General features: G+C 37.3%; 1 protein-coding gene across 9 annotated transcripts in view; it reads left to right on the forward strand.

Moving 5' to 3' along the window:
* The window catches only part of LOC136866529 (uncharacterized), a 300,340-nt gene that overhangs the window by 253,392 nt on the left and 34,805 nt on the right, over positions 1–12,143 (forward strand). For all 9 annotated transcript variants that reach the window (XM_067143584.2, XM_067143577.2, XM_067143580.2 and 6 more), the window contains one exon: positions 10,086–10,330. In XM_067143584.2, the coding sequence (XP_066999685.1) occupies positions 10,086–10,330 (245 nt within the window). The remainder of the gene's footprint in view (positions 1–10,085; positions 10,331–12,143) is intronic.

Below are 12,143 nucleotides of genomic sequence, written 5' to 3' on the forward strand. Positions count from 1 at the left end.
GCTACTTTTGATTAGTACCGCAACATTGTACATAGCATGGTTCTACTTTCCTAGTGATAAATACCATTATGAGGGGCTGATGACCTTGATTTTGGACCTGTTTTGACTATACAAATCAATTCCATATCATGCTATAGAAGCAGTCGCTTGGTCAGTAATACTATTGTTTTATGCCAGCTTCTGTGCATGTGTGGCACTGTGGGTCGGATCCACTGATCGTTTTTAATTCATATCCGTCCATCCATTCATTCTTCGTCCTCATGCTTTGAATTCAGGTCAGTGGAGGATTTTGGAATTTTAAGTTGTCATTGCATTTCGTCTGTGTATTATTGCTGTGTATTAATATGTATTAATAATGTTAAGAATACTACTACTACTTCTGTATTTCTGGTATTTTACTGGTATCTACTCGACTCAGTTAAGGTTGGTGTGATTTTGTTATGTATAATAATAATAATAATAATAATAATAATAATAATAATAATAATAATAATAATAATACCTACTTTAAAGGCACTACCGAAAATTCATAAACAAGAAATTCCTATTAGACCAATAGTTAATTTCAGAAATAGTCCAGTATATAATACGGCCAAATTCATACAAATATTTTTAAAAAAACACTACAAGTTTTATAGCCAGGCGCACGTAATTAATACTATTGACTTTTGTAACAGAATTAAAAACATTGAGCTAACAGACTACTACACGATACATAGTTTGGATATCAAAGATATGTACTCCAACATTCCTATTGTAGATACTATAAAAATAGTTAGAAAGAATTTAATGCAACACAGCAAATTAAGCAAGGTGGAAATTGAAGAATTTTTAACATTACTAGAATTTACTTTGGAAAATAACTATTTTGTTTTTGACAACAAAATTTACAAACAGTCTAAAGGCCTAGCAATGGGTTCGCCGGCTTCAGGTATTTTAGCTTACATATTCATGGATTACATGGAATATAATAAAATAGTGAATAAAATAGATGGATTGATTACATGGTTGAGATACGTCGATGATATATTTGTTATTATCGATGAACAAAAGGTTAAACCTGATGGTATATTACAGTATTTAAATACTTTGGATAGACAAGTGCATTTTACGATGGAATCTGAAAATGATAGGACAGTTGACAGTTACTAGAAATTCTGGTCATTTTGATTTTCAAATTTTCAGAAAAGCTACTCAAACAGATACTGTTATCAGAAATGACTCCAATCATCCAGGTCAACATAAAAAGGCAACATTTTACAGTTTAATTAATAGAGCTATGAACATACCTATGTCTAAGAAGAATCATAATAGAGAGATAAATATAATCCATCAAATCGCTCGTAGCAACGGATATTCCAACAGATTTATTAATAGAATGATAAATAAAGTGAAAAATGAACCTAAAACAACTTTAATTAAAGAGCGAAAAGAGAAAAAGAAATTCGTAGTTCTAACTTTTCGAAATAAGCAGTCTTATCAACTGGCTAAAATTTTCAGGAAAAAGAATATCAATGTCACATACAAAACGGATAATAATACTAATAAGATAATTTTCAATTCAGATAAAATAGAGAATAAATGTATATTTAATAAATCAGGAATTCACAAATTAACATGCCAAACTTGTAAACAACGATACATAGGACAGTCCGGAAGAAGTTACAAAGAACAAAGGTACAAAGAAGGTACAAAGAACACGTTAATGCGGTCAAACATAAAAGATATTCGGCAATGGGAGAACATATGGTTGAAATGAATCATAAATTTACAGACATTTCCAATGACATGAAATTATTACATTCGACCTAAAAGGGAAAACTGATGAATGTTTTGGAAAATTTAGAAATTTACCTTACACAAAAATGTAATTCTGAATCAAGTTTAAATGAGAAAAGTACAGAAGATAACCCACTGTTTAGGCTAGCATATAATCATTTAAGGAACAAAAAGAAGAAGAAAAGAAGAAAAACTTGAAGATCCTAAATTTGTATAGTGTTCTCATTCAGTTCAACCAAAATTGTATGTATTGATCATTTTTATAATATTTCATAAGTTCTCTTTACTCTTTGATATGATGTATTGGGACACAATACTCCTTCAAATTGTAAAACAAAAGATTGTGTCATATTGTGTTATTCTTTCATCTAACCACTGATGACGGGAATGGTTGAGATTTCCTGAAACATGTATGGTTTAATTAATAATGTTTCTTTCATTTAATGAGTGTATTGATCAAGGCGGATTTAAATAAACTATTATAGATAGTTATATTATACAACCTCAACTGAGTAGATTAGATACCAGTAAAATACCACGTAAGGAGAAACCTTGTGTGTGGTAATTTATGTTTGAAGATATGTTACATAATAAAGGTTTCGGACCTTCCCTGCAGGTTAAACTGCTGAGCTAGCAAGAAATAAAGATGGTTAAGTGGCCATTACCTTGTTGAAGAGCTGCTGCCGGATGAAAGGCGCTTCCCGCCTCCTGCTACACTTCCATACACTAGGCTAGATGTTGTTCGAGTGGCCGAGAGACAGGAAAATCAGCAGTTTTTATACTCTCAGGGAAGATTAGAGACCTTTCAAGAATAATTAAGACACACCCACAGTCGTTTATTGGGTAGCTTGGAGTTACACATCAAAATCGAAGGAGGAGGATACGATTGGTCAAAAATTAATTACAGAAATTCTGGATTGGCTCAATTCAAAACTGGCAGAAAGAAAAGATTAATATTGCCAACCCACAAATGAAAAAACGAAATTTAGTAAAGATAAAACTTCGGAATTCAAAATTTCTTCAGAAAGTTCCTTAACTTCGCACCAGGGTACATGATCATAGTTTTTTGTAGAGACATCTATCAGAGAATGTCCACACTTCTTGATCAATTGAAAACTAAACAAGTTGTTGAACTCCACACAGCACTGACAACTTCGTAATCACAAAATTTACGGTAGTGACATCTTCTGAGAAAACTTATGAGTTGATACAGTAGTTAAAGTTCAGAGTTCCTCTTGTAGAGGAGTACTTGAAGGCGGAAAATTCAAATGTGCAGCATAGAGGTGTACCAGCCGGTATTATTATTATTATTATTATTATTATTATTATTATTATTATTATTATTATTATTATTATTATTATTATTATTAACTCCCTTTGTTTCCACCCTGCACATCCTTCTTAGTCTCTTTATTTATTTTATAATGTAGTGTGTCAGCACACCTTTAAAGGTAAAATACCTGTTTTCATTCTCCTTAACAATTATTGCTTTATAATAAAAATCTTCCGGGCTATTATGCCGTGGTCCACTCCTCCTGCTTCTCCCAGACGTTTCGACTACTGCTGCGGTAGTCATCTTCTGTGGCGTCGTGTAGATACGCTCTCCTGTATCCCGCTGGTGACTTGGTAAGTTTGATCCTGGCTCAGTCTGGTGGTATTTGAAGGAGCTCAAATATGTTGACCACCTTACTTTGAACCCATCCCGTAAGCTGTTTACATTTTTACCGACCATTTTTCACCCATCATACTTTCTCAAACTCCCTCATGTCTCTACTACCCCCACCCTGCTACCATAACACATTAACACAATACATGAGATATACTCGCTGATACCTACCTCACTTACCTCTTCATAAATTGCTGTGGATGGACTGGAATGAACTAAAACAGTTCGGAGCTGGACGCGCACGTAGACAAAAGGGGAGCAAAAGGACAGAAAGGCAAGAACCCGTACCCCCATGAATAAAAGAATGGATCAAAAGAAAATGGGGTTTATTACCAACCCACACAATATTAAAATGAAAGCAAAAATTAGAAGATGCATTAAAAATTACTACATAACTGCAGAAAAATAGAACAAGTAGGATCCCGTTCAGTGACATAGTAAGTTTTGTGTTAAGTACATACAGTCGCACTATTCACTTCCGTATAACCCCATAAAAATACAAACTCATTTCAGAAAAATAATGTGACGTGGAACATGTTATCGAAGGAATCAGAAAATGGAACCACAAAAGGGATAATGCTATAGTAGGACAAAATGCGGACCGCACACATATCAACAGTTAACATATCCTTGCTCCGAAATGAGCGTCCACTTGATGCTGGAGTGTCACAGCAACAATGTTAAAGCACAGCCTCCCAAAGGAGCAGAAGCAAATGAACAAGATGATGTTGCAAAAGTTACAAAAACAATAACTAATCGCTGACAATGAAGCAGATAATGGCCTAGAAATATAAAATAGCATACCGCACATGACCCAGGCCGGCAAACTAAAACGAAAACATAAAAGAAAAAGAAAGAAAAATTAAAATTACGAGATACGGAGAGTACTATGAACCGTACACAGGCAGGCAGCACAGGCACACACACGCACGCACACACACACACACGTATGAACAAGAAGAGAAACCCAATATAAAATCGACCGAGAACAGGCCGGTGTGTCGAGGCACGCAGCGTATACTTACGCGCAGGATAGCGATGGATATCATGGACTCACAAGCTTGGTTTGAACACCACAGATACAATGCTGGACCGCCGCAAAAATAGGCACGGCTGATCCAAATATAATCGTAGCAATCACAACTTTCGTCGACCCCGCTACCTGGGACATCCAAATTGCCTCATGTGGGCAAACGTGGATTAAAACCCGCAGCGTCAAATCATACAGTATACCAATGCTCAGCCATGATTCAAAAATTGAAGAAACAGAAGAGCATGGTCTCAAAACTCACAAACACACAGGCCGAAACAAACACATAGGTAAATACCACACTCTGCTCTCGCGCGTGTGCATACAAAGAAAGAAAAATTTAAAACGCACACAAAATTAATTAACTAAGAGCCTGCAAAGACAGGTAATAAGATGACAGGAAAGCAATTACATAGAACCGTTCTTGTAACTATGGCACGTGAAATGAAATAAAGTGAAATACCTGAGAGCATCACATCTGGAATCTCGAAATATTTAAGTCAATCAGAGTAATTACTCCCAGCAGAGCCGAGCGTTGAAACGTAGATCAAGAAGCACATGTTAAACCCCAGTTTGTTCATCATTTTCGATCCCTCCATTGTTGGTATCACGAGCAGACCAACTTAACACTCAGAGAGCACGAGACAGACTGTGTATCACACAGATGGCTAGAGCGCAATCTTCAATGAGAAACTATAAGTTTCTCGTCACATTCGGGTTCTGTTATCGCTAATGACGACGACAGTTGAGGAGAAGTAGGAATAAAGGAAGTGCATCACCAAGGCAGGCTTGGTTCGGTACATGTCTCATATGATAAAAATTCCATGATGATCCATTTAACATTTTTTACACTTGGTAAGTAAATTTCGTCCACCTATCCAATACATATAACTATAGTTTCTCATCATAATTTCTCAATCACTTACATTAACATCACAGTATTAGCACACGGGACTAATTTCAGCCACTCGGGACATCTTTAGCTATACAAATTTTTAAAAATTGGTGTAAATTAAATATTGGAAAATACTAAGACATCTAAAAGAGAAGAAACGCATTGAAATCAGTCTGTGATGAACAATTCACCTACACTTATGTCCATATGTCACAAAACATTATACCGTAAGTTTAAAATACTAACATAGTATTGTGAAACGTTCAGTCTTGCCATGCTTGGTCTTGAAAAATAACCTTTATACACTTGTAAATGATCGATGGAGGACATCTACGATTATTAGAGAGATAAGAAGTGGCCCAGTAGGTGTTAATCTGTTCATACGGATCAGACCAGATGTCTGCTTAAAGAAAGAGGAAAAAGAAAAAATCTGAAAGTGTGTGGTGAAACGAAAAGGCAGAGAAATGTATAACAAGAACTTACCCCCCTCTTTCACTCTTACACAGCTCCAACGGAGTCTTTATGTCGGTGACAAAATTCAGCAGAGGCTGGCTGTGGGGGCTCAAGTTGTGGGAGGAGTGAAGAAGTGGTGATGGGGGTAAGGGAGGACTGTTGGAGGCATTGCAGCTTCTGCTCTTACTGGAATTGTGTTCTTTGTAAACTGAAATAATTATATCGAGTAAAATAATAGGCTTCTCGGATTTTTCATTAATATTGCAATTAGAGTTAACTTGAAGTATTGTTCTAGATCAAACGATTCCAACTGAGGTGCTCTCACAGCCCTGGCAGCAGCCCCAGCGCTGTGCTGGGGGAAGGAGGGGAAGTGTCAGAAACAGAACCACAGGTCGTCAAGTCAGTGCGCAGCTTATGAAAACATTATTAGTTTTGACAATTCTGTGAACACACAAACACACAATTCATTCTGCATATACATTGCATTTGCCTTAATGTACATTTAGCTTTTAAGTCGATTGTTGGCATTGCGGCAAAATAATTTACGAATATTAGGTACAATCGATTTGGCAGTAGAAATTCTAAGTACAGCCTCTAAGACAGCATCAGTCAGAAAAGTCCTAGTTCTACATATATTTAAATTCAGAATTGACAACATTTGTTCCGCATGCATAAGTAATTTAGACGTAAATTTTAAGGCAAGTGCATGAAGTCGGGGAAATTCTTATAAAGGAAATTAAATCACTGCTGTAGTGATAGTACCTGTCCTTTAGGATTGCGTCGTACTGTAGTTTTATCAGCTCTGTTTGGAAATAAGATGGTGATTTTTCAGGACGCGCTGAAAATGGGATCATAAGATTTCAAATTGAGGTGCCATATCATTCATTTCTTTGAATCGGGCATTGAATTCATCGTGCAAAGTCTGTAACGACGTCTGATAGTCTCCAAGATTTTCGTAAATAGACAAATGTAATGATTTTAATGAAGGAAAATTATCAATTTCCAGCTTCAAGCTGACTTTTCAATAATAAACTCTGCATTTTGAAGTCTTTCATTCTATCACATATGGTGCTAATCAGTTTGTTTCTCCCTTGCAATAAAATATTTAAAGCATTCAAATAAGACATTATGTCCGCCAAGAAAGCGAGGTCAGCTACCCATGGTTTATTCTGCAAAGTTGGTTGTGGAGAACCTTTCATTTCCATGAATGGAGCAATTTCTTCAATTATTGCGAAGAAGGTTGCTAGAACTTTCATGCAACTTAACCGGCGCACAATACAATAAAAGGGAATGTCGCTACATTCTGTCTCAATCTTTTAAAAATTCTTTGAACTGCCGATGGCTCAAATCTTGCTTTATGCAGAAATTTACACATTTTGACACAGTATCCATAATAGATTTAAAGTTGCAAAAGTTTTTTCGCACATAATTGTTCTTAATGTATGTAAAACACAATGTACCGATGATATTGGAGGTAGAGGTATCCCAGCATCGTGCACCTTCGTTTCGATGGGGCCTGCAAAACCTTGCCCATCCGACGACATCACTGGTGCTCCGTCAGTAGCGACACTACAGAACACATATTTTCAAGTGATAAACCCATATCGTTCATTGCATCTTCAACATTTGCAAATACATCTGCACCGGTGGTAGTATCTTTGTAGGAAATGATGTCCAGTAGTTCCTCAGTTATAGCGAAAACTTTTTCCAGTCCCCTGATGAAAATAGATACTGTAGCTGTGCCATGTCATTTTTGTCAGTCTCATCGAGAGCAATTGATTATTTCTCGATAGTGCCACATTTGTTTGGCCATTGCTCTTTCAGGTCGGCACCAAGTTCCTGTACACGACGAGAAATGGTTTATTTTGACAAGCTTATCGCCTGAAAGTGGGCCACAGCACGAGCACACAATACCTCTGAGCACTCTATTAAACATCCATTTACAAATTCACCACCAGTAAAGGGTTGACCGGGCAGCCCTGAAAATAGTTTTCCGTGGTTTCCCATTTTCACACCAGGCAAATGCTGGGGCTGTACCTTAAGGCCACGGCCACTTCCTTCCAACTCCTAGCCTTTTCCTGTCCCATCGTCGCCATAAGACCTATCTGTGTCTGTGCGACGTAAAGCAACTAGCAAAAAAAAAAAGGTTGACCACTTTGTGCAATTTTCAGAGGTACAATATAACTTGCTCGAACTGCACCTTCTAATGTCTTGGGTTCAAGGATCTGTGGGACAGGATCTGTGTTTTCTTAGCAGCACATCTAAATCTAATTCTAAACATTTCTTAATAATACATACCCAAAAACAAAAACAAATCCCTTAAATTACATGTAATAACAATAAGTTATTACTTTTTTCTGAAGAACTTGGCAATTCCAATTTTAACTTAGCAATTCGTTCGGTTCTTGCTGCACCAACGTCATCGTAGTTTGAAGCTTGTTTATTATTGTAGTGTCGTTGAACGGTTGAAGACCTTACGCTTAAAATGGCGTGCAAATTAAACAATGAGCTTTCCCATCGGTATTGTCAATAAAATATTAATCCACCCATGAAGGATTAAACAATATTTTTAACGAAGGAGAAACCAACTGCTCCGCTGTCTGTTCTATCGAATAGATTCTATTGATAATAACACGCAGAGAGAGAATGGGAATGAATGTACTTTCTCTTGCGTACATTTGCACCTTCCACTGAATGGGGTAGGTGGGGAAGGAGGGGAATGGTGCTGCTGAGTGCAGCGCTGGTGCACCCCAGCACTAAGTGCTCGAGTTGGAAAGGCCTCTTCTAGATGAATGTAGATATTTTCAAAGATATTGAACACAGGTCCCTTGTCTGTGACTTTTAAAATATCCAGTCTTTTTAATAGACGTGAAATGGTGGTTTGAATCAGACGTGTTGGCTCATAGCCGAAAAGTTGTTATATTTTTTTTGTCCTACAGTATATACTGGAGTGGATACAAAGGAGGACTTTGTTGCGATAATTTCCAAATTTAAAGTCCATAAGTATTTCAATAGAAATAAACATAAATATTTGAGTGTGATTTGATAGAATCTGATGATCTTTTAACCTTTAGAATGCCAAATACAATCTGAGTATTTCAGAAAAATGGCCATAATTACCAGATACCATCTAATCGTATCGTCGGATTTCTTAACTTCGTGTTCTGCTTAGAAGGCAGATGAGATTGTGTGACGACCAACTACATAGTTCAAGCTAACTTTTCTTTGACCGTATTGGTTTTTCCAAAGGTAATGGATATAAACAAATTAATACTCTTTGAATCCGTGCACACATCGAATGTAAACAAACAATGGCATCCACAAGTACTGAACATGACGAAGAAATTCTGAGTTATTTGCTGGAATCTGATAATGAAAATGATAGTGAACTCTCAGAATTGAATGGTAGTGAGTCTGATGTGTATCCAAGTGAAAATAGTGATAGTGAAAATCATTCAGTGAATTTTGGCAGTGCTGCATAACATAATGACTCGAACGAAATACCTGGCTGTAAATTTTATGAAATAAAAGACAGTGATGCAGGTAATATTCCTACTCATTAATTTACGTATTGCAAACTTCCTGGGCCTAAACATTGTCCTTCTAAAGACTTGGAACCCGTGAACTATTTTGATCTTTTTTTTTACCATTAGTCTTCTAACAACAATTGTTACCAAAACAAATAGGTATGCCAAATTTAATTTGTTGTTGTTATTCTTAGGACTGTGTTAGGCTGTTTTCCCTATCTCTAATCGCCTACTGAACTATTCTTATGTCCACAATGTAAATTTGTAAATAAAATGTATTTAGTCCTTACTTATTATGCTCAAAATAATTAAAATGAGAAGACAAATTTATGATTTTTTAATAAGGTTTTCTATTTCTTAAATTTTCAAAGGCACATACTTATGTTAGAACAAACCTTCTGCTTCAAAAAAAAAAAACTCGCAGATACATCAAATACATCTCAAGTTATTTTTTTTAAAAAAGACCCTGCATTTTCAGGCAAATTAGCTTGGCAGTTTATGTATGGGAATCTACAATAGAGCCTGGCACTCTAAGGGTTAAAATGAAACGTGTCATTTTATTTTAAGTTTTTCAAGTATAATCTGTTACCATGTGTTTTCTTTTTCAGATATTTTATAAATTTATTAATCAAAATTAGTTTTTGCAGACAGGAGAAAGTAACAGTTGTAAATTAACTGAATCTGAACTGAAAAGAGAAAGCTTCAAATATTACAAATGATTTACATCCTGTTTAGAGTTCAACCAACCCTGACTGCTTGAGTTGCAAAGTTTGTGGAGCTGCTTATCAAGTCGAGAGAAGTAATCATCTGGATTGGCAGCATGGTTTCACAACACAGCACTGGCTCCAGACTGCAGCTATAGTCACCTGTATGTGTGTGTCTGCTGCTGGGGCATGGGTCACCATACAGCTGTTTGAAGATCCTGTCATTCGCATGTTGGCTGCAGGAAGTGCTCTGCTCATTCAGTATGTGTGTATAAGGTGAGTGTTTCAGTGTATGATGTAACTGCTACAATGCTAAAAGTGTAGCCTGCAGGAAACTAGAATCCTTAGATGACTCATTACATTTACTGAAATAGAAATTGAACATTATTGCATTGACTCAGCAATATCCAACTGAAGTTCTGCAAAACTGTGTTAGGGGTTTTACAAAATTGCATAAAATGTGGTATTTTAAGTACAGTCATAAAACTTAAATGTTGCCTTTCTGTGTTGGATGTTGCATGCCAACTTTGCTAATGACCCGACATGTGCACTTGCACCCACCTCGTAGAATATTTTATACATTTTACTACAATTCATGTCTTATTTATGTGAACAAGTGTTTCCTTGTTTGACGAACATTACAAGATAACCAAAACATTTCTCTCAGTTTTTCACATTGCAAGGAAGATGAGCTTACAGATGCCAATGGAAGTGTACCACATGTCAGGAATGTGGCCTGAGAGGGAAGCAGGACTTTGCCTTTGGCCTGGGATTGCGAAGTTTGAAGTTACAGTTGTTATAGCTGGTGCAGTGCCATAGACAGATGGAGGTGTCAACACAGCTTGTTCAAGGCTGTTTGCTTTATAAATTTGAAGTAGGCCTGTCTGCAGCTGATCCAAGTCACTGCATGTGCCAAGACTTTAAGGAGACTGCTGTAAATGAACGCACTGCCAGGTGCTGGTCCACAATGTTTGAGTCGGGTGATGTTGACCTCTGATGACCCTCACAGTGGCTGCCCCCCGGAGCTGAATGACAAGGCCTTCCAGAAGGCCAAACGTGTGTTCAACTTGCCACACACTTTGATGTGTCTGAAGAATCAGTCGTATTTCACCTGCACCACATCGGGAAGGTGTACAAATTTAGTAAGTGGGTACTGTACATACTCTCAGGCACCAACAAGGAACTGCAAGTGACAGTCTGTTTATCGCTGCTTTCACAACATCACAACACTCCCATATTCGATAAGAGATAAGAGGAAAAGTGGGTCCTGATAACACTGAAGCATACCAGACATTGGTTGTCACCACGGGACTCTGTAACACACACTGCCCGATGGTCTTTGCACCATTGCAGGCTCTGGCTCTGTATCTGGTGGACTAGTGGGGTGGGTGCACTTTGGGCTAAACCATCACTGCGGACCTGTACCTGTAGCAGTTGAAATGTGTGCAACGGCTACTGAAGCAGAAGCAGCCAGCATTGCTTAAGCGCAAGAGTGTGCTGCTTGTGCACGGCAACTCTCAGCTATATGTGGCACAGGTCACCAAGAGACTGTACACTGACTTGGTTGGGAGACCCTACTTCCCACATCTTTTGCCAACAGATTACAATGTTTTCCCTTCCCTGGACAACCATATTCATAGAAAATCATTCCCCAATGAGGCAGGTGTACAGGAGGCAACTGTGGAATTCTTTACATCTAAGACAGAGTTTTATTGCCAGGTCATTGCACAGCTGGAGACATATTGGGAACAGGTGCTGTATGCTGATAGGGATTACTTTGAGGACTGAAGGTATGTAACATTTGGTGTGCAGTCTTGTGTCCGACACTTGAAAACGGAGAGAACTTTTTTGGTTACCTTGTAAAAGCAAACAATGAAATAAGCTTTTGGCTGTCAAAGAACTACTTTGTGTTTGTGTCTCAAATTTGAGCCCAAGAATAAAATTATGCTTAGTATGCCCAAATATCACATCAAAATATCAGTGTCTTCAGGATTATGCATTTGAAGAACTGTTTACCTTTTTAACCTCAAGACTGAATCTTTAAAAAATTATTTACGTGGACAGTATTACAGTAAAACCTGTCCTCAGC

Source organism: Anabrus simplex, chromosome 3, assembly GCF_040414725.1.
Source record: "Anabrus simplex isolate iqAnaSimp1 chromosome 3, ASM4041472v1, whole genome shotgun sequence".
Lineage (NCBI taxonomy): Eukaryota > Metazoa > Arthropoda > Insecta > Orthoptera > Tettigoniidae > Anabrus > Anabrus simplex.